This window comes from Phalangium opilio, unplaced genomic scaffold (assembly GCF_054372755.1).
Source record: "Phalangium opilio isolate 3A_F unplaced genomic scaffold, DU_Popi_V2 ptg000031l_1, whole genome shotgun sequence".
In the NCBI taxonomy this organism is placed as follows: Eukaryota; Metazoa; Arthropoda; class Arachnida; order Opiliones; family Phalangiidae; genus Phalangium; species Phalangium opilio.
Genome location: NW_028324158.1, coordinates 3,543,852 through 3,565,371, shown reverse-complemented (window position 1 = coordinate 3,565,371; position 21,520 = coordinate 3,543,852). Strand labels below are relative to the sequence as shown.

General features: G+C 43.4%; 1 protein-coding gene and 61 non-coding genes across 62 annotated transcripts; all 62 read right to left on the bottom strand.

Moving 5' to 3' along the window:
- Nucleotides 1-76: 76 nt before the first annotated feature.
- Nucleotides 77-148, bottom strand: TRNAA-UGC (transfer RNA alanine (anticodon UGC)). Its single transcript has one exon. It is a non-coding gene; the product is annotated as a tRNA-Ala (tRNA).
- Nucleotides 149-208: 60 nt separating this feature from the next.
- Nucleotides 209-280, bottom strand: TRNAA-UGC (transfer RNA alanine (anticodon UGC)). Its single transcript has one exon. It is a non-coding gene; the product is annotated as a tRNA-Ala (tRNA).
- Nucleotides 281-473: 193 nt separating this feature from the next.
- On the bottom strand, nt 474-545 carry TRNAA-UGC (transfer RNA alanine (anticodon UGC)). Its single transcript has one exon. It is a non-coding gene; the product is annotated as a tRNA-Ala (tRNA).
- Nucleotides 546-1,002: 457 nt separating this feature from the next.
- TRNAA-UGC (transfer RNA alanine (anticodon UGC)) lies at nt 1,003-1,074 on the bottom strand. Its single transcript has one exon. It is a non-coding gene; the product is annotated as a tRNA-Ala (tRNA).
- Nucleotides 1,075-1,136: 62 nt separating this feature from the next.
- On the bottom strand, nt 1,137-1,208 carry TRNAA-CGC (transfer RNA alanine (anticodon CGC)). The gene has a single exon. It is a non-coding gene; the product is annotated as a tRNA-Ala (tRNA).
- Nucleotides 1,209-1,268: 60 nt separating this feature from the next.
- Nucleotides 1,269-1,338, bottom strand: TRNAA-CGC (transfer RNA alanine (anticodon CGC)). Its single transcript has one exon. It is a non-coding gene; the product is annotated as a tRNA-Ala (tRNA).
- A 193-nt stretch (nt 1,339-1,531) lies between these two features.
- Nucleotides 1,532-1,603, bottom strand: TRNAA-CGC (transfer RNA alanine (anticodon CGC)). The gene has a single exon. It is a non-coding gene; the product is annotated as a tRNA-Ala (tRNA).
- A 192-nt stretch (nt 1,604-1,795) lies between these two features.
- Nucleotides 1,796-1,867, bottom strand: TRNAA-CGC (transfer RNA alanine (anticodon CGC)). Its single transcript has one exon. It is a non-coding gene; the product is annotated as a tRNA-Ala (tRNA).
- Nucleotides 1,868-1,928: 61 nt separating this feature from the next.
- TRNAA-CGC (transfer RNA alanine (anticodon CGC)) lies at nt 1,929-2,000 on the bottom strand. Its single transcript has one exon. It is a non-coding gene; the product is annotated as a tRNA-Ala (tRNA).
- Nucleotides 2,001-2,324: 324 nt separating this feature from the next.
- Nucleotides 2,325-2,396, bottom strand: TRNAA-UGC (transfer RNA alanine (anticodon UGC)). The gene has a single exon. It is a non-coding gene; the product is annotated as a tRNA-Ala (tRNA).
- A 61-nt stretch (nt 2,397-2,457) lies between these two features.
- TRNAA-CGC (transfer RNA alanine (anticodon CGC)) lies at nt 2,458-2,529 on the bottom strand. Its single transcript has one exon. It is a non-coding gene; the product is annotated as a tRNA-Ala (tRNA).
- Nucleotides 2,530-2,589: 60 nt separating this feature from the next.
- On the bottom strand, nt 2,590-2,661 carry TRNAA-CGC (transfer RNA alanine (anticodon CGC)). The gene has a single exon. It is a non-coding gene; the product is annotated as a tRNA-Ala (tRNA).
- Nucleotides 2,662-2,721: 60 nt separating this feature from the next.
- On the bottom strand, nt 2,722-2,793 carry TRNAA-UGC (transfer RNA alanine (anticodon UGC)). Its single transcript has one exon. It is a non-coding gene; the product is annotated as a tRNA-Ala (tRNA).
- Nucleotides 2,794-2,986: 193 nt separating this feature from the next.
- TRNAA-CGC (transfer RNA alanine (anticodon CGC)) lies at nt 2,987-3,058 on the bottom strand. Its single transcript has one exon. It is a non-coding gene; the product is annotated as a tRNA-Ala (tRNA).
- A 192-nt stretch (nt 3,059-3,250) lies between these two features.
- On the bottom strand, nt 3,251-3,322 carry TRNAA-CGC (transfer RNA alanine (anticodon CGC)). The gene has a single exon. It is a non-coding gene; the product is annotated as a tRNA-Ala (tRNA).
- A 60-nt stretch (nt 3,323-3,382) lies between these two features.
- TRNAA-UGC (transfer RNA alanine (anticodon UGC)) lies at nt 3,383-3,454 on the bottom strand. The gene has a single exon. It is a non-coding gene; the product is annotated as a tRNA-Ala (tRNA).
- Nucleotides 3,455-3,647: 193 nt separating this feature from the next.
- Nucleotides 3,648-3,719, bottom strand: TRNAA-CGC (transfer RNA alanine (anticodon CGC)). Its single transcript has one exon. It is a non-coding gene; the product is annotated as a tRNA-Ala (tRNA).
- Nucleotides 3,720-3,911: 192 nt separating this feature from the next.
- On the bottom strand, nt 3,912-3,983 carry TRNAA-UGC (transfer RNA alanine (anticodon UGC)). The gene has a single exon. It is a non-coding gene; the product is annotated as a tRNA-Ala (tRNA).
- A 193-nt stretch (nt 3,984-4,176) lies between these two features.
- Nucleotides 4,177-4,248, bottom strand: TRNAA-CGC (transfer RNA alanine (anticodon CGC)). Its single transcript has one exon. It is a non-coding gene; the product is annotated as a tRNA-Ala (tRNA).
- A 191-nt stretch (nt 4,249-4,439) lies between these two features.
- TRNAA-CGC (transfer RNA alanine (anticodon CGC)) lies at nt 4,440-4,509 on the bottom strand. The gene has a single exon. It is a non-coding gene; the product is annotated as a tRNA-Ala (tRNA).
- Nucleotides 4,510-4,834: 325 nt separating this feature from the next.
- On the bottom strand, nt 4,835-4,906 carry TRNAA-CGC (transfer RNA alanine (anticodon CGC)). Its single transcript has one exon. It is a non-coding gene; the product is annotated as a tRNA-Ala (tRNA).
- A 192-nt stretch (nt 4,907-5,098) lies between these two features.
- Nucleotides 5,099-5,170, bottom strand: TRNAA-CGC (transfer RNA alanine (anticodon CGC)). Its single transcript has one exon. It is a non-coding gene; the product is annotated as a tRNA-Ala (tRNA).
- A 61-nt stretch (nt 5,171-5,231) lies between these two features.
- TRNAA-CGC (transfer RNA alanine (anticodon CGC)) lies at nt 5,232-5,303 on the bottom strand. Its single transcript has one exon. It is a non-coding gene; the product is annotated as a tRNA-Ala (tRNA).
- Nucleotides 5,304-5,362: 59 nt separating this feature from the next.
- TRNAA-UGC (transfer RNA alanine (anticodon UGC)) lies at nt 5,363-5,434 on the bottom strand. The gene has a single exon. It is a non-coding gene; the product is annotated as a tRNA-Ala (tRNA).
- A 193-nt stretch (nt 5,435-5,627) lies between these two features.
- On the bottom strand, nt 5,628-5,699 carry TRNAA-UGC (transfer RNA alanine (anticodon UGC)). The gene has a single exon. It is a non-coding gene; the product is annotated as a tRNA-Ala (tRNA).
- A 192-nt stretch (nt 5,700-5,891) lies between these two features.
- On the bottom strand, nt 5,892-5,963 carry TRNAA-UGC (transfer RNA alanine (anticodon UGC)). Its single transcript has one exon. It is a non-coding gene; the product is annotated as a tRNA-Ala (tRNA).
- Nucleotides 5,964-6,156: 193 nt separating this feature from the next.
- TRNAA-UGC (transfer RNA alanine (anticodon UGC)) lies at nt 6,157-6,228 on the bottom strand. Its single transcript has one exon. It is a non-coding gene; the product is annotated as a tRNA-Ala (tRNA).
- Nucleotides 6,229-6,289: 61 nt separating this feature from the next.
- On the bottom strand, nt 6,290-6,361 carry TRNAA-CGC (transfer RNA alanine (anticodon CGC)). The gene has a single exon. It is a non-coding gene; the product is annotated as a tRNA-Ala (tRNA).
- A 60-nt stretch (nt 6,362-6,421) lies between these two features.
- TRNAA-UGC (transfer RNA alanine (anticodon UGC)) lies at nt 6,422-6,493 on the bottom strand. The gene has a single exon. It is a non-coding gene; the product is annotated as a tRNA-Ala (tRNA).
- Nucleotides 6,494-6,683: 190 nt separating this feature from the next.
- Nucleotides 6,684-6,755, bottom strand: TRNAA-UGC (transfer RNA alanine (anticodon UGC)). Its single transcript has one exon. It is a non-coding gene; the product is annotated as a tRNA-Ala (tRNA).
- A 59-nt stretch (nt 6,756-6,814) lies between these two features.
- Nucleotides 6,815-6,886, bottom strand: TRNAA-CGC (transfer RNA alanine (anticodon CGC)). The gene has a single exon. It is a non-coding gene; the product is annotated as a tRNA-Ala (tRNA).
- Nucleotides 6,887-6,945: 59 nt separating this feature from the next.
- TRNAA-CGC (transfer RNA alanine (anticodon CGC)) lies at nt 6,946-7,017 on the bottom strand. The gene has a single exon. It is a non-coding gene; the product is annotated as a tRNA-Ala (tRNA).
- Nucleotides 7,018-7,078: 61 nt separating this feature from the next.
- TRNAA-CGC (transfer RNA alanine (anticodon CGC)) lies at nt 7,079-7,150 on the bottom strand. The gene has a single exon. It is a non-coding gene; the product is annotated as a tRNA-Ala (tRNA).
- Nucleotides 7,151-7,210: 60 nt separating this feature from the next.
- On the bottom strand, nt 7,211-7,282 carry TRNAA-UGC (transfer RNA alanine (anticodon UGC)). The gene has a single exon. It is a non-coding gene; the product is annotated as a tRNA-Ala (tRNA).
- A 192-nt stretch (nt 7,283-7,474) lies between these two features.
- Nucleotides 7,475-7,546, bottom strand: TRNAA-UGC (transfer RNA alanine (anticodon UGC)). The gene has a single exon. It is a non-coding gene; the product is annotated as a tRNA-Ala (tRNA).
- A 194-nt stretch (nt 7,547-7,740) lies between these two features.
- On the bottom strand, nt 7,741-7,812 carry TRNAA-CGC (transfer RNA alanine (anticodon CGC)). Its single transcript has one exon. It is a non-coding gene; the product is annotated as a tRNA-Ala (tRNA).
- A 60-nt stretch (nt 7,813-7,872) lies between these two features.
- On the bottom strand, nt 7,873-7,944 carry TRNAA-CGC (transfer RNA alanine (anticodon CGC)). Its single transcript has one exon. It is a non-coding gene; the product is annotated as a tRNA-Ala (tRNA).
- Nucleotides 7,945-13,914: 5,970 nt separating this feature from the next.
- LOC149689807 (uncharacterized) lies at nt 13,915-16,856 on the bottom strand. The gene is made up of 2 exons (XM_089869591.1): nt 14,382-16,856; nt 13,915-14,319 (listed from the first exon to the last, which is right to left on the bottom strand). The coding sequence occupies exons 1-2, from the start codon at nt 16,419-16,421 to the stop codon at nt 14,032-14,034; spliced, it is 2,328 nt and encodes a 775-aa protein (XP_089725717.1). The 5' UTR covers nt 16,422-16,856; the 3' UTR covers nt 13,915-14,031.
- Nucleotides 16,857-16,910: 54 nt separating this feature from the next.
- TRNAA-UGC (transfer RNA alanine (anticodon UGC)) lies at nt 16,911-16,982 on the bottom strand. Its single transcript has one exon. It is a non-coding gene; the product is annotated as a tRNA-Ala (tRNA).
- A 193-nt stretch (nt 16,983-17,175) lies between these two features.
- Nucleotides 17,176-17,247, bottom strand: TRNAA-UGC (transfer RNA alanine (anticodon UGC)). The gene has a single exon. It is a non-coding gene; the product is annotated as a tRNA-Ala (tRNA).
- A 193-nt stretch (nt 17,248-17,440) lies between these two features.
- Nucleotides 17,441-17,512, bottom strand: TRNAA-CGC (transfer RNA alanine (anticodon CGC)). The gene has a single exon. It is a non-coding gene; the product is annotated as a tRNA-Ala (tRNA).
- A 61-nt stretch (nt 17,513-17,573) lies between these two features.
- Nucleotides 17,574-17,645, bottom strand: TRNAA-CGC (transfer RNA alanine (anticodon CGC)). The gene has a single exon. It is a non-coding gene; the product is annotated as a tRNA-Ala (tRNA).
- Nucleotides 17,646-17,705: 60 nt separating this feature from the next.
- TRNAA-CGC (transfer RNA alanine (anticodon CGC)) lies at nt 17,706-17,777 on the bottom strand. Its single transcript has one exon. It is a non-coding gene; the product is annotated as a tRNA-Ala (tRNA).
- Nucleotides 17,778-17,837: 60 nt separating this feature from the next.
- On the bottom strand, nt 17,838-17,909 carry TRNAA-UGC (transfer RNA alanine (anticodon UGC)). Its single transcript has one exon. It is a non-coding gene; the product is annotated as a tRNA-Ala (tRNA).
- Nucleotides 17,910-18,232: 323 nt separating this feature from the next.
- Nucleotides 18,233-18,304, bottom strand: TRNAA-UGC (transfer RNA alanine (anticodon UGC)). The gene has a single exon. It is a non-coding gene; the product is annotated as a tRNA-Ala (tRNA).
- A 61-nt stretch (nt 18,305-18,365) lies between these two features.
- TRNAA-CGC (transfer RNA alanine (anticodon CGC)) lies at nt 18,366-18,437 on the bottom strand. The gene has a single exon. It is a non-coding gene; the product is annotated as a tRNA-Ala (tRNA).
- A 60-nt stretch (nt 18,438-18,497) lies between these two features.
- On the bottom strand, nt 18,498-18,569 carry TRNAA-CGC (transfer RNA alanine (anticodon CGC)). The gene has a single exon. It is a non-coding gene; the product is annotated as a tRNA-Ala (tRNA).
- Nucleotides 18,570-18,762: 193 nt separating this feature from the next.
- Nucleotides 18,763-18,834, bottom strand: TRNAA-CGC (transfer RNA alanine (anticodon CGC)). The gene has a single exon. It is a non-coding gene; the product is annotated as a tRNA-Ala (tRNA).
- A 60-nt stretch (nt 18,835-18,894) lies between these two features.
- On the bottom strand, nt 18,895-18,966 carry TRNAA-UGC (transfer RNA alanine (anticodon UGC)). Its single transcript has one exon. It is a non-coding gene; the product is annotated as a tRNA-Ala (tRNA).
- A 193-nt stretch (nt 18,967-19,159) lies between these two features.
- TRNAA-CGC (transfer RNA alanine (anticodon CGC)) lies at nt 19,160-19,231 on the bottom strand. Its single transcript has one exon. It is a non-coding gene; the product is annotated as a tRNA-Ala (tRNA).
- A 60-nt stretch (nt 19,232-19,291) lies between these two features.
- Nucleotides 19,292-19,363, bottom strand: TRNAA-CGC (transfer RNA alanine (anticodon CGC)). The gene has a single exon. It is a non-coding gene; the product is annotated as a tRNA-Ala (tRNA).
- Nucleotides 19,364-19,422: 59 nt separating this feature from the next.
- Nucleotides 19,423-19,494, bottom strand: TRNAA-UGC (transfer RNA alanine (anticodon UGC)). Its single transcript has one exon. It is a non-coding gene; the product is annotated as a tRNA-Ala (tRNA).
- Nucleotides 19,495-19,819: 325 nt separating this feature from the next.
- TRNAA-UGC (transfer RNA alanine (anticodon UGC)) lies at nt 19,820-19,891 on the bottom strand. The gene has a single exon. It is a non-coding gene; the product is annotated as a tRNA-Ala (tRNA).
- A 61-nt stretch (nt 19,892-19,952) lies between these two features.
- TRNAA-CGC (transfer RNA alanine (anticodon CGC)) lies at nt 19,953-20,024 on the bottom strand. Its single transcript has one exon. It is a non-coding gene; the product is annotated as a tRNA-Ala (tRNA).
- Nucleotides 20,025-20,084: 60 nt separating this feature from the next.
- On the bottom strand, nt 20,085-20,156 carry TRNAA-UGC (transfer RNA alanine (anticodon UGC)). Its single transcript has one exon. It is a non-coding gene; the product is annotated as a tRNA-Ala (tRNA).
- Nucleotides 20,157-20,346: 190 nt separating this feature from the next.
- Nucleotides 20,347-20,418, bottom strand: TRNAA-UGC (transfer RNA alanine (anticodon UGC)). Its single transcript has one exon. It is a non-coding gene; the product is annotated as a tRNA-Ala (tRNA).
- A 194-nt stretch (nt 20,419-20,612) lies between these two features.
- On the bottom strand, nt 20,613-20,684 carry TRNAA-CGC (transfer RNA alanine (anticodon CGC)). The gene has a single exon. It is a non-coding gene; the product is annotated as a tRNA-Ala (tRNA).
- Nucleotides 20,685-20,744: 60 nt separating this feature from the next.
- TRNAA-UGC (transfer RNA alanine (anticodon UGC)) lies at nt 20,745-20,816 on the bottom strand. The gene has a single exon. It is a non-coding gene; the product is annotated as a tRNA-Ala (tRNA).
- Nucleotides 20,817-20,877: 61 nt separating this feature from the next.
- On the bottom strand, nt 20,878-20,949 carry TRNAA-CGC (transfer RNA alanine (anticodon CGC)). The gene has a single exon. It is a non-coding gene; the product is annotated as a tRNA-Ala (tRNA).
- A 60-nt stretch (nt 20,950-21,009) lies between these two features.
- Nucleotides 21,010-21,081, bottom strand: TRNAA-UGC (transfer RNA alanine (anticodon UGC)). The gene has a single exon. It is a non-coding gene; the product is annotated as a tRNA-Ala (tRNA).
- Nucleotides 21,082-21,141: 60 nt separating this feature from the next.
- Nucleotides 21,142-21,213, bottom strand: TRNAA-UGC (transfer RNA alanine (anticodon UGC)). Its single transcript has one exon. It is a non-coding gene; the product is annotated as a tRNA-Ala (tRNA).
- Nucleotides 21,214-21,403: 190 nt separating this feature from the next.
- On the bottom strand, nt 21,404-21,475 carry TRNAA-UGC (transfer RNA alanine (anticodon UGC)). The gene has a single exon. It is a non-coding gene; the product is annotated as a tRNA-Ala (tRNA).
- Nucleotides 21,476-21,520: the final 45 nt, after the last annotated feature.

The window sequence follows — 21,520 nt, the reverse complement described above, 5'->3', positions numbered from 1 at the left end:
ACTGAGCTCTATCCCCTTCGGATGTACTAGTAGAGATCATCGTAAAATTAAATACTTTTAGACTAAAACCGCGAAATGGAGACACCGGGGGTCGAACCCGGGACTTCTCACATGCAAAGCGAGCGCTCTTCCACTGAGCTATATCCCCTACGAGCGCACAAGTAGAGATCATCGTTAAATTAAATACTTTTAGACTAAAACCGCGAAATGGAGATACCGGGGGTTGAACCCGGGACTTCTCACATGCAAAGCGAGCGCTCTTCCACTGAGCTATATCCCCTTTGGATGTACAAGTAGAGATCATCGCAAAATTAAATACTTTTAGACTAAAAGGCGCGAAATGGAGATACCGGGGGTCGAACCTGGCACTTCTCACATAAAAAGCCAACGTTCTTCCACTGAGCTCTATCCCCTTCGGATGTACTAGTAGAGATCATCGTAAAATTAAATACTTTTAGTCTAAAACCGCGAAATGGAGACACCGGGGGTCGAACCCGGGACTTCTCACATGCAAAGCGAGCGCTCTTCCACTGAGCTATATCCCCTTCGGATGTACAAATAGAGATCATCGTTAAATTAAATACTTTTTGACTAAAGCCGCGAAATGGAGATACCGGGGGTTGAACCCGGGACTTCTCACATGCGAAGCTACCCCTCTTCCACTGAGCTATATCCCCTTCGGATGTACAAGTAGAGATCATCGTTAAATTAAATACTTTTTGACTAAAGCCGCGAAATGGAGATACCGGGGGTTGAACCCGGGACTTCTCACATGCAAAGCGAAGCCACTTCCACTGAGCTATATCCCCTTTGGATGTACAAGTAGAGATCATCGCAAAATTAAATACTTTTAGACTAAAAGGCGCGAAATGGAGATACCGGGGGTCGAACCTGGCACTTCTCACATAAAAAGCCAACGTTCTTCCACTGAGCTATATCCCCTTCGGATGTACTAGTAGAGATCATCGTAAAATTAAATACTTTTAGACTAAAACCGCGAAATGGAGATACCGGGGGTCGAACCCGGGACTTCTCACATGCAAAGCGAGCGCTCTTCCACTGAGCTATATCCCCTTTCGGATGTACAAGTAGAGATCATCGTTAAATTAAATACTTTTAGACTAAAACCGACGAAATGGAGAAACCGGGGGTTGAACCCGGGACTTCTCACATGCGAAGCGAGCGCTCTTCCACTGAGCTATATCCCCGACGAGTGTACAAGTAGAGATCATCGTAAAATTGAATACTTTTTGACTAAAGCCGCGAAATGGAGATACCGGGGGTTGAACCCGGGACTTCACATGCGAAGCGAGCGCTCTTCCTCTGAGCTATATCCCCTTCGGATGTACAAGTAGAGATCATCGCAAAATTAAATACTTTTATACTAAAAGGCGCGAAATGGAGATACCGGGGGTCGAACCCGGCACTTCTCACATAAAAAGCGAACGTTCTTCCACTGAGCTATATCCCCTTAAAATGTACTAGTAGAGATCATCGTAAAATTAAATACTTTTAGACTAAAACCGCGAAATGGAGATACCGGGGGTCGAACCCGGGACTTCTCACATGCGAAGCGAGCGCTCTTCCACTGAGCTATATCCCCTACGATTGTGTAAGTTGACATCATCGTAAAATTAAATACTTTTAGACTAAAACCGCGAAATGGAGATACCTGGGGTCGAACGCCGTACTTCTCACATGCAAAGCGAGCGCTCTTCCACTGAGCTATATCCCCTTCGGATGTGCAAGTAGAGATCATCGTAAAATTGAATACTTTTTGACTAAAGCCGCGAAATGGAGATACCGGGGGTTGAACCCGGGACTTCTCACATGCGAAGCTAGAGCTCTTCCACTGAGCTATATCCCCTTCGGATGTACAAGTAGAGATCATCGCAAAATTAAATACTTTTAGACTAAAAAGCGCGAAATGGAGATACCGGGGGTCGAACCCGGTACTTCTCACATGCGAAGCGAGCGCTCTTCCACTGAGCTATATCCCCTTCGGATGTACAAGTAGAGATCATCGTAAAATTGACACTTTTTGACTAAAGCCGCGAAATGGAGATACCGGGGGTTGAACCCGGGACTTCTCACATGCAAAGCGAAGCCTCTTCCACTGAGCTATATCCCCTTTGGATGTACAAGTAGAGATCATCGCAAAATTAAATACTTTTAGACTAAAAGGCGCGAAATGGAGATACCTGGGGTCGAACCTGGCACTTCTCACATAAAAAGCCAACGTTCTTCCACTGAGCTATATCCCCTTCGGATGTACTAGTAGAGATCATCGTAAAATTAAATACTTTTAGACTAAAACCGCGAAATGGAGATACCGGGGGTCGAACCCGGGACTTCTCACATGCAAAGCGAGCGCTCTTCCACAGAGCTATATCCCCTTCGGATGTACAAGTAGAGATCATCGTTAAATTAAATACTTTTAGACTAAAACCGACGAAATGGAGAAACCGGGGGTTGAACCCGGGACTTCTCACATGCGAAGCGAGCGCTCTTCCACTGAGCTATATCCCCGACGAGTGTACAAGTAGAGATCATCGTAAAATTGAATACTTTTTGACTAAAGCCGCGAAATGGAGATACCGGGGGTTGAACCCGGGACTTCTCACATGCGAAGCGAGCACTCTTCCACTGAGCTATATCCCCTTCGGATGTACAAGTAGAGATCATCGTAAAATTGAATACTTTTTGACTAAAGCCGCGAAATGGAGATACCGGGGGTTGAACCCGGGACTTCTCACATGCAAAGCGAGCGCTCTTCCACTGAGCTATATCCCCTTCGGATGTACAAGTAGAGATCATCGCAAAATTAAATACTTTTATACTAAAAGGCGCGAAATGGAGATTACGGGGGTCGAACCCGGCACTTCTCACATAAAAAGCGAACGTTCTTCCACTGAGCTATAACCCCTTAAAATGTACTTGTAGAGATCATCGTAAAATTAAATACTTTTAGACTAAAACCGCGAAATGGAGATACCGGGGGTCGAACCCGGGACTTCTCACATGCGAAGCGAGCGCTCTTCCACTGAGCTATATCCCCTACGATTGTATAAGTAGACATCATCGTAAAATTAAATACTTTTAGACTAAAACCGCGAAATGGAGATACCTGGGGTCGAACCCCGTACTTCTCACATGCAAAGCGAGCGCTCTTCCACTGAGCTATATCCCCTTCGGATGTACAAGTAGAGATCATCGTAAAATTGAATACTTTTTGACTAAAGCCGCGAAATGGAGATACCGGGGGTTGAACCCGGGACTTCTCACATGCGAAGCGAGCGCTCTTCCACTGAGCTATATCCCCTTCGGATGTACAAGTAGAGATCATCGAAAAATTGAATACTTTTTGACTAAAGCCGCGCAATGGAGATACCGGGGGTTGAACCCGGGACTTCTCACATGCAAAGCGAGCGCTCTTCCACTGAGCTATATCCCCTTCGGATGTACAAGTAGAGATCATCGCAAAATTAAATACTTTTATACTAAAAGGCGCGAAATGGAGATACCGGGGGTCGAACCCGGCACTTCTCACATAAAAAGCGAACGTTCTTCCACTGAGCTATATCCCCTTAAAATGTACTAGTAGAGATCATCGTAAAATTAAATACTTTTAGACTAAAACCGCGAAATGGAGATACCGGGGGTCGAAACCGGGACTTCTCACATGCGAAGCGAGCGCTCTTCCACTGAGCTATATCCCCTACGATTGTGTAAGTAGACATCATCGTAAAATTAAATACTTTTAGACTAAAACCGCGAAATGGAGATACCTGGGGTCGAACCCCGTACTTCTCACATAAAAAGCCAACGTTCTTCCACTGAGCTCTATCCCCTTCGGATGTACTAGTAGAGATCATCGTAAAATTAAATACTTTTAGACTAAAACCGCGAAATGGAGACACCGGGGATCGAACCCGGGACTTCTCACATGCAAAGCGAGCGCTCTTCCACTGAGCTATATCCCCTTCGGATGTACAAATAGAGATCATCGTTAAATTAAATACTTTTTGACTAAAGCCGCGAAATGGAGATACCGGGGGTTGAACCCGGGACTTCTCACATGCGAAGCTACCCCTCTTCCACTGAGCTATATCCCCTATGGATGTGCAAGCAGAGATCATCGCAAAATTAAATACTTTTAGACTAAAAAGCGCGAAATGGAGATACCGGGGGTCGAACCCGGTACTTCTCACATGCGAAGCGAGCGCTCTTCCACTGAGCTATATCCCCTTCGGATGTACAAGTAGAGATCATCGTAAAATTGACACTTTTTGACTAAAGCCGCGAAATGGAGATACAGGGGGTTGAACCCGGGACTTCTCACATGCAAAGCGAGCGCTCTTCAACTGAGCTATATCCCCTTCGGATGTACTAGTAGAGATCATCGTAAAATTGAATACTTTTTGACTAAAGCCGCGAAATGGAGATACCGGGGGTTGAACCCGGGACTTCACATGCGAAGCGAGCGCTCTTCCTCTGAGCTATATCCCCTTCGGATGTACTAGTAGAGATCATCGTAAAAATAAATACTTTAAGACTAAAACCGCGAAATGGAGATACCGGGGTACGAACCCGGGACTTCTCACATGCGAAGCGAGCGCTCTTCCAAAGAGCTATATCCCCTTCGGATGTACAAGTAGAGATCATCGCAAAATTAAATACTTTTATACTAAAAGGCGCGAAATGGAGATACCGGGGGTCGAACCCGGCACTTCTCACATAAAAAGCGAACGTTCTTCCACTGAGCTATATCCCCTTAAAATGTACTAGTAGAGATCATCGTAAAATTAAATACTTTTAGACTAAAACCGCGAAATGGAGATACCGGGGGTCGAACCCGGGACTTCTCACATGCGAAGCGAGCGCTCTTCCACTGAGCTATATCCCCTACGATTGTGTAAGTAGACATCATCGTAAAATTAAATACTTTTAGACTAAAACCGCGAAATGGAGATACCTGGGGTCGAACCCCGTACTTCTCACATGCAAAGCGAGCGCTCTTCCACTGAGCTATATCCCCTTCGGATGTGCAAGTAGAGATCATCGTAAAATTGAATACTTTTTGACTAAAGCCGCGAAATGGAGATACCGGGGGTTGAACCCGGGACTTCTCACATGCGAAGCTAGAGCTCTTCCACTGAGCTATATCCCCTTCGGATGTACAAGTAGAGATCATCGCAAAAATAAATACTTTTAGACTAAAAAGCGCGAAATGGAGATACCGGGGGTCGAACCCGGTACTTCTCACATGCGAAGCGAGCGCTCTTCCACTGAGCTATATCCCCTTCGGATGTACAAGTAGAGATCATCGTAAAATTGACACTTTTTGACTAAAGCCGCGAAATGGAGATACCGGGGGTTGAACCCGGGACTTCTCACATGCAAAGCGAGCGCTCTTCAACTGAGCTATATCCCCTTTGGATGTACAAGTAGAGATCATCGCAAAATTAAATACTTTTAGACTAAAAGGCGCGAAATGGAGATACCGGGGGTCGAACCTGGCACTTCTCACATAAAAAGCCAACGTTCTTCCACTGAGCTCTATCCCCTTCGGATGTACTAGTAGAGATCATCGTAAAATTAAATACTTTTAGACTAAAACCGCGAAATGGAGACACCGGGGGTCGAACCCGGGACTTCTCACATGCAAAGCGAGCGCTCTTCCACTGAGCTATATCCCCTTCGGATGTACAAATAGAGATCATCGTTAAATTAAATACTTTTTGACTAAAGCCGCGAAATGGAGATACCGGGGGTTGAACCCGGGACTTCTCACATGCGAAGCTACCCCTCTTCCACTGAGCTATATCCCCTTCGGATGTACAAGTAGAGATCATCGTTAAATTAAATACTTTATGACTAAAGCCGCGAAATGGAGATACCGGGGGTTGAACCCGGGACTTCTCACATGCAAAGCGAGCGCTCTTCCACTGAGCTATATCCCCTTTGGATGTACAAGTAGAGATCATCGCAAAATTAAATACTTTTAGACTAAAAGGCGCGAAATGGAGATACCGGGGGTCGAACCTGGCACTTCTCACATAAAAAGCCAACGTTCTTCCACTGAGCTATATCCCCTTCGGATGTACTAGTAGAGATCATCGTAAAATTAAATACTTTTAGACTAAAACCGCTAAATGGTGATACCGGGGGTCGAACCCGGGACTTCTCACATGCAAAGCGAGCGCTCTTCCACTGAGCGATATCCCCTTCGGATGTACAAGTAGAGATCATCGTTAAATTAAATACTTTTAGACTAAAACCGACGAAATGGAGAAACCGGGGGTTGAACCCGGGACTTCTCACATGCGAAGCGAGCGCTCTTCCACTGAGCTATATCCCCGACGAGTGTACAAGTAGAGATCATCGTTAAATTAAATACTTTTAGATTAAAACCGCGAAATGGAGATACCGGGGGTTGAACCCGGGACTTCTCACATGCAAAGCGAGCGCTCTTCCACTGAGCTATATCCCCTTCGGATGTACAAGTAGAGATCATCGTAAAATTAAATACTTTTAGACTAAAACCGCGAAATGGAGATACCGGGGATTGAACCCGGGACTTCACATGCGAAGCGAGCTCTCTTCCTCTGAGCTATATCCCCTTCGGATGTACTAGTAGAGATCATCGTAAAATTAAATACTTTTAGACTAAAACCGCGAAATAAAGATACCGGGGTTCGAACCCGGGACTTCTCTCATGCAAAGCGAGCGCTCTTCCACTGAGCTATATCCCCTTCGGATATAAGTAGAGATCATCGTAAAATTAAATACTTTTAGACTAAAACCGACGAAATGGAGATACCGGGGGTTGAACCCGGGACTTCTCACATGCGAAGCGAGCGCTCTTCCACTGAGCTATATCCCCTACGAATGTACAGGTAGAGATCATCGTTAAATTAAATACTTTAGACTAAAACTCCGAAATGGAGATACCGGGGGTTGAACCCGGGACTTCTCACATGCGAAGCGAGCGCTCTTCCACTGAGCTATATCCCCTTCGGATGTACAAGTAGAGATCATCGCAAAATTAAATACTTTTAGACTAAAAAGCGCGAAATGGAGATACCGGGGGTCGAACCCGGTACTTCTCACATGCGAAGCGAGCGCCCTTCCACTGAGCTATATCCCCATCGGATGTACAAGTAGAGATCATCGTTAAATTAAATACTTTTAGACTAAAACCGCGAAATGGAGATACCGGGGGTTGAACCCGGGACTTCTCACATGCAAAGCGAGCGCTCTTCCACTGAGCTATATCCCCTTTGGATGTACAAGTAGAGATCATCGCAAATTAAATACTTTTAGACTAAAAGGCGCGAAATGGAGATACTGGGGGTCGAACCCGGCAATTCTCACAAAAAAAGCCAACGTTCTTCCACTGAACTATATCCCCTTCGGATGTACAAGTAGAGATCATCGTAAAATTAAATACTTTTAGACTAAAACCGCGAAATGGAGATACCGGGGGTTGAACCCGGGACTTCTCACATGCAAAGCGAGCGCTCTTCCACTGAGCTATATCCCCTTTGGATGTACAAGTAGAGATCATCGCAAAATTAAATACTTTTAGACTAAAAGGCGCGAAATGGAGATACTGGGGGTCGAACCCGGCAATTCTCACAAAAAAAGCCAACGTTCTTCCACTGAACTATATCCCCTTCGGATGTACAAGTAGAGATCATCGTAAAATTAAATACTTTTAGACTAAAACCGACGAAATGGAGATACCGGGGGTTGAACCCGGGACTTCTCACATGCGAAGCGAGCGCTCTTCCACTGAGCTATATCCCCTACGAATGTACAGGTAGAGATCATCGTTAAATTAAATACTTTTAGACTAAAACCCCGAAATGGAGATACCGGGGGTTGAACCCGGGACTTCTCACATGCGAAGCGAGCGCTCTTCCACTGAGCTATATCCCCTTCGGATGTACAAGTAGATGTTACGTTTTGTGATTAACGACAACTTATTGCGTGGTATAGTAACTTTATTTATTCATGATTAGATTCAAGAGTGTCGACATCGCACCTCGTTAACCCTTATATAAGCTTCCTCCCAGAACGGACTATCACATCGTTTTTTAACAAAGAGTACAAAGTTTAGTTCACTTAATTTAGTTCAGTTCAGTTCACTTTATAACATCTTTCCTTTTCCGTTCTCTTGATAGTCTTAACCAAGTTATAACTATATATTTTTAAAATTGTTAAAAGATTCCGTTACATGTTTTTTTCCCTTGTAAACAGTTAATTATCTAATGAGCTTATCAGGATTTTATGATCGCAATGTATTTGAGGATTATAACTTAATGATTATTTGGCTTTTACATGATAACTGTTTAAAATTTCATAAAAACAAATTAAAGATTACACGATCATTTGCTATTATCTAAGCGCTGCTTATTGTCTATTGTCGTCGAATGGTTGACCCTTCAGGTCATGAGAAGCGTTTTGGTGGAATGATTGGCCGTCCGCTTCTTGTTGTTCGTCTTGCGTGAGTGTCAAGTTGTCTTGGAGAATTTCTCGGGTCTGGTGTTGTGCGTCTGATTAGGACTTGTCTGGGTGTCAAGTTTGTGGTGATGTTCTCAGTATCTTGGAGCTCCGGTGAGTGTCTGTCCTCCCTACTTCGGAAGTCGTCGTGTAATCTGTCGTCATGAAGTTCCTCTGGTTGTTGACTTTTAGCTTGCTGGGGGTTGGAGTTCAGCGTTTCTTGTGTGGTTGGCGCTGGCAGTAGTGGGGAGTTGCGATATTTGCCCATTGGATTTCCGTTGGTTGTCGTCGGAACTAGACGAATGCCCTCTTCCATATTCATGTGAGCTGGCTGATTACCTTGGACTCTCTGTGGTTGTGTCGCTACTGGTTTGCTAAAATCTATTCGTAAATGGGTTCTTGTGCGGCGTAGAGTTTGACCTTCGGGCGTTCGAATTACATAGGAACGTGGCTCTGGACCTTGTGCTATTATAGTGGCCTGAAGCCATTTTCGCTGTCCTACCCAATAGTAGACGGCCTGATTTGTGTGTAGGGCTGGTAGTGGTGACGTACGTCTTGTGTTGAAATTTGTTGCCATCTTCTGTTGTTGCTTGATAATCTTGCGTCTCGCTTCCTGAAGAGGGTAGTGTGGCTTCAAGGCATTGTTGGTCGTAGTCAAGGGTGTTCTAAGTCTTCGACCCATGCTGAGTTCTGCTGGTGATGGGCGATTATGTTTCGGGGTGGTTCGGTATTCCAATAATACTGCGGAGAGATCCTTTCCACTTAGTTTGGCCTTTATGATGGAGTTCTTGATCGTCTGGATTGTTCTCTCCGTTAATCCGTTCGATTGTGGATAGTATGGCGAGGAAGTGACATGACTGACTCCCCATTCTGCCATAAATAGTTTAAACTGGTGCGAGTTGAATGGTGGGCCATTGTCGGAAAGTAATTTCTGCGGAGGTCCATATCTGCTGAAGTTTGGTCGCAGGAAATTTATTACGGCTTGCGAGTTGGTTGACGATAGTTGTTGTACCTCGACGAAATGTGATAGGTAATCTACCAAGATGATGTAATGTTGATTTCCCACTTGAAAAAGGTCAGTTCCCACCATTTCCCATGGTAGAGATGGGGTCGGGTGAGGCGTCATCATCATTGGGGGGTTTGCTTTATGACGGCTGGCGCATATGGTGCAGGCATGTATGAATGTAGTTAAATCCTGTATTAAGTTCGGCCAAAAGATGTTAAGTTTCGCCTTAGCAATGCAGGAATTGATACCCTGGTGTGTGGCATGGACTTTAGAAAGGAGTTCCTGCTGCATGGTTTTAGGGATGACAAGTCTAGACCCACGAAACATTAGTCCTTGTGTTGTATGAAGTTCGTCTTGATAGGGCCAATATGGTTTACATTCTTGTGGTAAAGCCTTTTGTTGCTTTGGCCAGCCTTCCTTTATATACGTGATAATTTGCTGTATGATGGGGTCGTTCTGTGTCGCTAGTTGGTACCGCCTTTGGACATCATCTGGTAGTGTTACAATTTCGTGCACGGCCGCGTAGGGTCCTTCCAGATTGGCAGTGTCAATCAAGGTATTGTCTTGCGGAGCTCTAGATAACATATCTGCGATTAGTAGTTGTTTGCCGGGTACATACGTTAGATCGAATTGGTATCGGAAGAGGCGCATTGTCAGTCTCTGTAGCCGGGGAGTGATTTGATGTAGTGGTTTTTGAAGGAGACCAATCAGGGGATTATGGTCTGTTTGTACACTGTTAAAAAATGTTGTCCAAAATTGGATGTAAATGGATCCAAACGGCTGACTCTGAGACAGCACAGTTTTTCGTCTATTTTTGGATAACGTAATTTGTGTCCAAAAAGGGACGGTCAAATGATAAGCCAGATTTGGAGTCTCATCCAAAATTGGATCCAGAATCATCTATTAAGGGATCAACAATTACCCAGAAATGGACAGGATGTTATCCAATTTTTACGCAAGTGGGCAAAAATGTACTAGTATCCTCCCAATAATGGACTAATATCAAGCCAATATTGGACTAATATCAAGCCAATATTGGACTAATATCAAGCCAATATTGGACTAATATCAAGCCAATATTGGAGTAATATCAAGCCAATATTGGACTAATATCAAGCCAATATTGGACTAATATCAAGCCAATATTGGACTAATATCAAGCCAATATTGGACTAATATCAAGCCAATATTGGACTAATATCAAGCCAATATTGGACTAAATTCAAGACAAGATTGGACAAATTTCTAAACGATATCAAGCTCATATTGGACTAATATCGAGCTCATATTGGCCTAATATAGAGCTCATATTGGGCTAATATCGAGCTCATATTGGACTAATATCGAGCTTATATTGGGCTAATATCGAGCCCATATTCAGAGTTGGGCACTCCTCCTTAGATAGATTTTTTTCCTATCAAACTATCATAGATGGCGAAACTATCAATTCTTCTGGCTATATTTTAGAGTGGAACTCCTTCTTAGATAGATTTTTTTCCTCTCAAACTATCATAGATGGCGGAACTATCAACTCTTCTGACTATATTTTAGACTGACATTGCTGGTTAGATAGATATTTTTCCTCTCAAACTATCATAGATAGCGAAACTATCAACTCTTCTGACTATATTTTAGACTGACACTGCTGGTTAGATAGATATTTTTCCTCTCAAACTATCATATTTGGCGAAACTATCAATTCTTCTAGCTATATTTTAGACGGGCATTATTTGTTAGATAGATTTTTTCCCTCTCAACAAATCATAGATGGTGAAACTATCAAATCTTCCTTCAATATGTTAGATTGGCTCTCATTGTTAGATAGATTTTTTGCCTATCAAATCAAATTGAAATCTTTAGGAACGACTAAATTAATCGATTATTTAATTTCCGGACTTTAAATTTGATTGTTTTCGATCAAACTGATTTGGGCTCTACCTACTTTTACTCTGTTTAATCGATTCCTGATATTTCCTGATTTTGTAGAATTTCTAATATTTTCATATATTCATATAATTTCCATAATCTCATTTCTCAAGTTTGACTTTTAACTGTCTATAGTTCAAAAGCTACTATCCAAACTTTTTCAAATTATTCGCCCTTGATTTAATCTAAACCATCTACTATAAACGGTTAACTAATAATAATTAAAGGCAAAAATTGCAATTAAAACTGTGGGTAATAAAAATCAGAAAATCTACACTTTAATTTATCTAATTCTACGTTTGGATGATTTCGTGGAATCGTTCTTCCTCCTCGAGTAGTCGTTCACATCAGTGACAGCACGGAGCTTCTATATACAAGAAGCTCCGTCTTCACAGTTTGAACTGTTGAACCATCGTTTATTTTATTTTTATTTATTTTTTTTTTGTTTGAGAGGGTTATAATGACCACCAAGTACAGAATCTTCTTATAGAATAAACCTACACTTGCTAACGTTCAAATATATTAAAAACTTCGATATCATTCAAAAAACGACTTATCTTTCCAGAAATTTTCATAACTATCAAAATTGCCTATCAAAGATTAGCACATAATTTTTTAAAATGAAATCAGAAAACAGATGTCGCCAAATAAACTCACTCAAAGAATCAATTTATTTCTCAAGGAATAATGCCTATCATTTTTTATGATTTCTAAAAGATGGGGTTAGTAGCCAGATCACGTTGAGAATCGATATTTTTCTCTAGAAGATTTCAACGAATCAATGAATCATATCAACTTCGAGTGCACTTTCTAAGCTATCAAACTCAATCGATCATTATAATTCAAATTTTTCTCGAAAATAACTATCAAAATTGATACTTTGATAGGGGCAGATTTAGTTTTCTATCGTATCAAGTGGTAAAACTATCAAATGATATGATAGTGCCCATCTATGCCCATATTGGACTAATATCGAGCCCATATTGGACTAATATTGAACCCATATTCAACTAATATCGAGCCCATATTGGTGTAATACCTAGCCCATATTGGTGTAATACCTAAATAACACTGAACAAATGTCGAAAGATATTGGGCTCATATGAAGCCAATATGGATGCTAGATTCTTTACTTCACCAAGTGATGTATGCTATGGAGATGTTCTGTTCTCGACGCATCCATCTGTCTTCGTGTGTGCCTGTCTGTCTGTTGTTACACCCCAAGATATTGCTTTCGCAGATTCCTAATCTGAACAAAAGTGTTCTCAATTTCACAGTTTAAGTATTCAAAATTCACAGTTAACGGAATTATGGAATATTGGAAAACTGTACAATCGCAAGTACACTGACCACTATTCTCTTTTCAGTCATCCCCAATCTAACTACACCATTTTGTGGTCTTTTAGACACTCGTGAAAGAGGTATATTCTAGGAGTCAAACGTCAATATTAGCTAGGTTCAAATGATAATAGGGAAAACCTCTCTTAAAACGATACAACTAAAAGTATGATAAGTAACTCTCGATAAAAATAAATAATATCAAATAATTTTAATAAAATATTTGAGAAAAACCTATCTTAACCAAAAAATCCGTAGTCAAAGTTTATATAGGACGAGTAAGGATGATTGGGTGTGAAGTCAATACACTGGATATATTTCACAGTTTATTTAAAGCGAGTAATAAAGACTGTACAGTACCATGAAGCTCTTTCCAAAGTTAATGTGTGACGAGTATTGATATCGTTAGTAAATAAAAACGGAACAAAGAAGTCGTTTTGAGGTAAATGACCAAAAGATGTTTTAAGCGTGACTTTCTGAAATATTGTAGGGGAGTGGATTTTTACCTTTCTGGGGAGAGGCTTTGTATCTAACGTGTCAGTGTTTTACGTTAACTTCTGCAATTGCTTATCAATAAAGAGAAATGATTGATGAGAAATAGGTAAATATTTATGTAGGTGATCCTCAAGTATCATTTCGCTCCCCCCTTTTTACCTTAACCCTTTTATATACCTTAACCCCTCTTTGTTCGAGTCTAGGGTGTTTATGTTCAGATATGGATGGGTTTCGCACCAAGAATCGAAGGCATGCATTTTTGGATTAAAGCTACCATTTTTGGACCCTTACATCACTTCCCACCCAAATTTTGGACTATTTGTGCAAATTTGGATAGTTTTAGCACCTAGAATCGAAAGCATCCATTTTTGGATTAAAGCTACCATTTTTGGACCCTTACATCACTTGCCATCCAAATTTGGATTACTTTGTGCAAATTTGGACAGTCATTGGACTCATTTTTCTAACAGTGTACCGTCGTTTTTGTCCCTGCCATGTAATAATTGAAGTGTTCGCACGCGAATACAATGGCTAATAATTCCTTTTCGATTTGGGCGTAACGTTTTTGTGTGGGAGTGAATGTCGTTGACGCATATTCAATTGGATGGTCGTCCTGTAGTAACACGGCTCCCACCCCGTGTTGGCTAGCGTCGACGGATAAAGTGATTGGCTTAGCTGGGTTGAAGAACGCCAATACAGGGGCTGACGTCGCAGATTTCTTCAGGTTGTCGTAGTGTCGCTGGTATGAAGGTTCCCATTTAAAAATGGTGTCCTTTTTGAGTAGCGTCCTTAGGGGAGCGGTGTCTTCCGTGGCATGAGGGATGAACTTCATAATGTAGTTGATCATGCCCAAGAAACTTTGCAGGGCGGCCTTGTTTTCGGGCGGTGGTAAGGAAGCGATAGCTTTTGTCTTTTCTGGATCGATTTCCACCCCTTCTGGTGTTAGAACATGGCCAATGTAGGATATCCTGGATACTGCCAGCTGGATCTTCTTGCGACTGAAGCAGAGTCCTGTTTGCAATGCTCTCTCCAGAATTCTGATTAAGCTTTCATTATGGGAGGTCATGTCTTTAGTCGCTATTAGGAAATCATCTGTGGATATGTATACTTCCGGAAATTGTGAGACCGGGTATATTCTTCTCAATGCTGCCTGGCACACCTCCGACCCTGTAGAGATGCCCATTGGTAATCGGCGAAAACGGTATTGTCCTTCCGGAGTGGCAAATGTACAAAGCTTTGAGCTCTGTTCATCTAGAGCAATTTGCCAAAAAGCGCTCTGGACGTCCAGTACTGTGAAAACCGTGGAGCCGCTTAGTGATGCAAAGATCTCTTGTGAGGTTGGTACTGGAAATGGTGTCCGTTTGATAGATTTGTTGAGTTTACGTGGGTCTAAACAGATCCTGACTTCGTTCCTGGCTTTAGGGACTACGACCATCGGGTGTACCCAATCCGTGGCTTCCAAAACTGGGACTATGACCCCACTTTGTAGGAGCCTTTCAAGTTCAGCGCGTACTGGCTTTTGAAGTGCGATGGGAATTTTATGCGCTGCTGAGATATAAGGGATTGCATTGGGTTTCAGATCGATAGTATATGTCCCTGGTATCTTGCCTATGTCGCCAAATATGGTGTGATATTGTTGAATAATTTGTTCCGCCGTAAGAGAAATGATGTTAGACGGAGTTGGTAACGTAGGCTTGGTGTTTATACTGTTGATTGAGCGTGGCGGTGGTCCCAGAGGATGTCTGTGGTGCTCAATAAGGCCCAATTGAAAAGATGCAGCGGCTCCCAAGATTGGGGTACGGTCTTCAGCTGACACGTAGAAAGAGCAATTCGTGGATGTCGCGTGTGAGGTGCATTGTAGGTCGGCTGTGCCTATTATGGGCACTATATGTCCTGAGTATGCAGTAACAGTGTGCTTCGGTGGACGTAACGGGGCTTGAAACTGTAGAGTGTCATACATTTGCTTGGAGATGATATTAACTTGTGAGCCCGTATCTAACTTGAATGTTACGGGGTGGTCCTCTAGATATATCTGGTCATATATTTCATCCTCTTTACGTTTGTAGTCATCAGGTAGGGCCGCAGTGAGGAGCTGAGGTAGGACCAGTTGGTTTGTGCTAAGTGTGAGGCAATAGCTGAGATATTCTTGCTGGCCGTTATGATCGCTGCAGTTGTCGGTGGATTGTTGTTCCCATTGGTCTGGAAGGTGCCTTTCTTCCCGAGGGTCAGACTGAGGGTATTCGTATTCTTCATAATAGCTGTGTTGTGGTTGATCGTTCTCCGGATTTGGCGTTGTTTCTTGTAAAGCGTGTATTTGTCGGCACTTGATTCGCCAATGACCTCGGGCATGGCAGCCCAAACATTCCGAATAACGTGCAGGACATGGTCGTCCTGTATGCTGGGTGCCGCAATTGGGACAACTAGAAAGAGTTGCTTGTTGTCTCTGTCTAGGTGGATAATGTAGTCGTTGTGACGTTCGGCGTGCATTTTGCTTGTATGGGAGAGATTGTGACAGGCTGGCTTGTCGTCCTGGATGTTTTTGAAATTTCCTACGTTTTAGGGCATCAACCTGTACAGGCATTGCGTTGTTTGAAGAAACTTTGGTGGAGGCTCCCATAATATCTGCTTGGGCGCTCGCTGTTTCCTCCGCTTGACAGAGCGTGACGGCCTCATTTAACGTTAGATTTGGCCGGGCGAGGAGGTCCTTCCGTAGTTTTTCGTTCCGAATTCCCACTACCAGGAGGGTTGTTATGAGAGTATCCGTTAAAGGAGCTAAATCGCATTCGTGGGCCTTGGCCTTTAAATCCGTGAAGAATTCGTCAAAGGTCTGATTTTCTTGTTGTACGGACGTCATAAATAAATAGCGCGAGTAAAGCAGGTTCTTGTATGGTTTGTAATAGGCGTCAAAAGCGTTTAGAATTACTTGCACCGTCCTATCGTCGTCGATTTCCACTATGGGTAGGGTCTTGAGAATTCGGCGGCCCGCCGGGCCCAAGATGTGCAGGAACGTGGCCCTTTGTATCGCGACTGTTTCTAGGCCTAATTTGGCAGCTGTAGCATAGATCACATACCCCTCCTTGTATTCACACCATGCCGTAGCGGGATCATTACCGGGCACGAAAGGTGGGGGACTCTTGAATGATGACATGATAACTGGAGATGCGAAGAAATATCCGACTTGCCGCGATAAACGTTATAAATAACCGGAGACGCGACAGAGAAATATCCGACTTGCCGCGATAAACGTTATAAATAACCGGAGACGCGACAGCCCTATTTTCCGTCGAGCGTTGTTAGGTTTAACCCTTGGCGAACGCGATCGCGAAATATAAACTGATAAACGCGAGGCGGGTGGTGTTTCGTTAATGATATCCCACCTCTATCACCATGTTACGTTTTGTGATTAACGACAACTTATTGCGTGGTATAGTAACTTTATTTATTCATGATTAGATTCAAGAGTGTCGACATCGCACCTCGTTAACCCTTATATAAGCTTCCTCCCAGAACGGACTATCACATCGTTTTTTAACAAAGAGTACAAAGTTTAGTTCACTTAATTTAGTTCAGTTCAGTTCACTTTATAACAGTAGAGATCATCGCAAAATTAAATACTTTTAGACTAAAAAGCGCGAAATGGAGATACCGGGGGTCGAACCCGGGACTTCTCACATGCAAAGCGAGCGCTCTTCCACTGAGCTATATCCCCTTTGGATGTACAAGTAGAGATCATCGCAAAATTAAATACTTTTAGACTAAAAGGCGCGAAATGGAGATACTGGGGGTCGAACCCGGCAATTCTCACAAAAAAAGCCAACGTTCTTCCACTGAACTATATCCCCTTCGGATGTACAAGTAGAGATCATCGTAAAATTAAATACTTTTAGACTAAAACCGCGAAATGGAGATACCGGGGGTTGAACCCGGGACTTCTCACATGCAAAGCGAGCGCTCTTCCACTGAGCTATATCCCCTTTGGATGTACAAGTAGAGATCATCGCAAAATTAAATACTTTTAGACTAAAAGGCGCGAAATGGAGATACCGGGGGTCGAACCTGGCACTTCTCACATAAAAAGCCAACGTTCTTCCACTGAGCTATATCCCCTTCGGATGTACTAGTAGAGATCATCGTAAAATTAAATACTTTTAGACTAAAACCGCGAAATGGAGACACCGGGGTTCGAACCCGGGACTTCTCACATGCGAAGCGAGCGCTCTTCCACTGAGCTATATCCCCTACGAATGTACACGTAGAGATCATCGTTAAATTAAATACTTATAGACTAAAAAGCGCGAAATGGAGATACCGGGGGTCGAACCCGGTACTTCTCACATGCGAAGCGAGCGCTCTTCCACTGAGCTATATCCCCTTCGGATGTACTAAGAGAGATCATCGTAAAACTAAATACTTTTAGACTAAAACCGCGAAATGCAGACACCGGGGTTCGAACCCGGGACTTCTCACATGCGAAGCGAGCGCTCTTCCACTGAGCTATATCCCCTTCGGATGTACTAGTAGAGATCATCGTAAAATTAAATACTTTTAGACTAAAACCGCGAAATGGAGATACCGGGGGTTGAACCCGGGACTTCTCACATGCAAAGCGAGCGCTCTTCCACTGAGCTATATCCCCTTTGGATGTACAAGTAGAGATCATCGCAAAATTAAATACTTTTAGACTAAAAGGCGCGAAATGGAGATACTGGGGGTCGAACCCAGCAATTCTCACAAAAAAAGCCAACGTTCTTCCACTGAACTATATCCCCTTCGGATGTACAAGTAGAGATCATCGTAAAATTAAATACTTTTAGACTAAAACCGCGAAATGGAGATACCGGGGGTTGAACCCGGGACTTCACATGCGAAGCGAGCTCTCTTCCTCTGAGCTATATCCCCTTCGGATGTACTAGTAGAGATCATCGTAAAATTAAATACTTTTAGACTAAAACCGCGAAATGGAGATACCGGGGTTCGAACCCGGGACCTCTCACATGCAAAGCGAGCGCTCTTCCACTGAGCTATATCACCTTCGCATGTACAAGTAGAGATCATCGTAAAATTAAATACTTTTAGACTAAAACCGACGAAATGGAGATACCGGGGGTTGAACCCGGGACTTCTCACATGCGAAGCGAGCGCTCTTCCACTGAGCTATATCCCCTACGATTGTATAAGTAGACATCATCGTAAAATTAAATACTTTTAGACTAAAACCGCGAAATGGAGATACCGGGGGTTGAACCCGGGACTTCTCACATGCGAAGCGAGCGCTCTTCCACGGAGCTATATCCCCTACGATTGTATAAGTAGACATCATCGTAAAATTAAATACTTTTAGACTAAAACCGCGAAATGGAGATACCGGGGGTCGAACCCCGGACTTCTCACATGCAAAGCCCGCGCTCTTCCACTGAGCTATATCCCCTTCGGATGTACAAGTAGAGATCATCGCAAAATTAAATACTTTTAGACTAAAAAGCGCGAAATGGAGATACCGGGGGTCGAACCCGGTACTTCTCACATGCGAAGCGAGCGCTCTTCCACTGAGCTATATCCCCTTCGGATGTACAAGTAGAGATCATCGTAAAATTGAATACTTTTTGACTAAAGCCGCGAAATGGAGATACCGGGGGTTGAACCCGGGACTTCTCACATGCAAAGCGAGCGCTCTTCAACTGAGCTATATCCCCTTTGGATGTACAAGTAGAGATCATCGCAAAATTAAATACTTTTCGACTAAAAGGCGCGAAATGGAGATACCGGGGGTCGAACCTGGCACTTCTCACATAAAAAGCCAACGTTCTTCCACTGAGCTATATCCCCTTCGGATGTACTAGTAGAGATCATCGTAAAATTAAATACTTTTAGACTAAAACCGCGAAATGGAGACACCGGGGTTCGAACCCGGGACTTCTCACATGCGAAGCGAGCGCTCTTCCACTGAGCTATATCCCCTTCGGATGTACTAAGAGAGATCATCGTAAAACTAAATACTTTTAGACTAAAACCGCGAAATGGAGACACCGGGGTTCGAACCCGGGACTTCTCACATGCGAAGCGAGCGCTCTTCCACTGAGCTATATCCCCTTCGGATGTACTAGTAGAGATCATCGTAAAATTAAATACTTTTAGACTAAAACCGCGAAATGAGATACCGGGGGTTGAACCCGGGACTTCTCACATGCAAAGCGAGCGCTCTTCCACTGAGCTATATCCCCTTTGGATGTACAAGTAGAGATCATCGCAAAATTAAATACTTTTAGACTAAAAGGCGCGAAATGGAGATACCGGGGGTCGAACCTGGCACTTCTCACATAAAAAGCCAACGTTCTTCCACTGAGCTATATCCCCTTCGGATGTACTAGTAGAGATCATCGTAAAATTAAATACTTTTAGACTAAAACCGCGAAATGGAGACTCCGGGGTTCGAACCCGGGACTTCTCACATGCGAAGCGAGCGCTCTTCCACTGACCTATATCCCCTTCGGATGTACTAGTAGAGATCATCGTAAAATTAAAAACTTTTAGACTAAAACCGCGAAATGGAGATACCAGGGGTCGAACCCGGGACTTCTCACATGCAAAGCGAGCGCTCTTCCACTGAGCTATATCCCCTTCGGGTGCACAAGTAGAGATCATCGTTAAATTAAATACTTTTAGACTAAAACCGACGAAATGGAGAAACCGGGGGTTGAACCCGGGACTTCTCACATGCGAAGCGAGCGCTCTTTCACTGAGCTATATCCCCGACGAGTGTACAAGTAGAGATCATCGTTAAATTAAATACTTTTAGACTAAAACCGCGAAATGGAGATACCGGGGGTTGAACCTGGGACTTCTCACATGCAAAGCGAGCGCTCTTCCACTGAGCTATATCCCCTTTGGATGTACAAGTAGAGATCATCGTAAAATTAAATACTTTTAGACTAAAACCGCGAAATGGAGATACCGGGGGTTGAACCCGGGACTTCACTTGCGAAGCGAGCTCTCTTCCTCTGAGCTATATCCCCTTCGGATGTACTAGTAGAGATCATCGTAAAATTAAATACTTTTAGACTAAAACCGCGAAATGGAGATACCGGGGGTTGAACCCGGGACTTCTCACATGCAAAGCGAGCGCTCTTCCACTGAGCTATATCCCCTTTTCGATGTTCAAGTAGAGATCATCGCAAAATTAAATACTTTTAGACTAAAAGGCGCGAAATGGAGATACCGGGGGTCGAACCTGGCACTTCTCACATAAAAAGCCAACGTTCTTCCACTGAGCTATATCCCCTTCGGATGTACTAGTAGAGATCATCGTAAAATTAAATACTTTTAGACTAAAACCGCGAAATGGAGACACCGGGGTTCGAACCCGGGACTTCTCACATGCGAAGCGAGCGCTCTTCCACTGACCTATATCCCCTTCGGATGTACTAGTAGAGATCATCGTAAATTTAAAAACTTTTAGACTAAAACCGCGAAATGGAGATACCAGGGGTCGAACCCGGGACTTCTCACATGCAAAGCGAGCGCTCTTCCACTGAGCTATATCCCCTTCGGGTGCACAAGTAGAGATCATCGTTAAATTAAATACTTTTAGACTAAAACCGACGAAATGGAGAAACCGGGGGTTGAACCCGGGACTTCTCACATGCGAAGCGAGCGCTCTTTCACTGAGCTATATCCCCGACGAGTGTACAAGTAGAGATCATCGTTAAATTAAATACTTTTAGACTAAAACCGCGAAATGGAGATACCGGGGGTTGAACCCGGGACTTCTCACATGCAAAGCGAGCGCTCTTCCACTGAGCTATATCCCCTTTGGATGTACAAGTAGAGATCATCGTTAAATTAAATACTTTTAGACTAAAACCGCGAAATGGAGATACCGGGGGTTGAACCCGGGACTTCTCACATGCAAAGCGAGCGCTCTTCCACTGAGCTATATCCCCTTTGGATGTACAAGTAGAGATCATCGTAAAATTAAATACTTTTAGACTAAAACCGCGAAATGGAGATACCGGGGGTTGAACCCGGGACTTCACTTGCGAAGCGAGCTCTCTTCCTCTGAGCTATATCCCCTTCGGATGTACTAGTAGAGATCATCGTAAAATTAAATACTTTTAGACTAGAACCGCGAAATGGAGATACCGGGGTTCGAACCCGGGACTTCTCACATGCAAAGCGAGCGCTCTTCCACTGAGCTATATCCCCTTCGGATGTTCAAGTAGAGATCATCGTAAAATTAAATACTTTTAG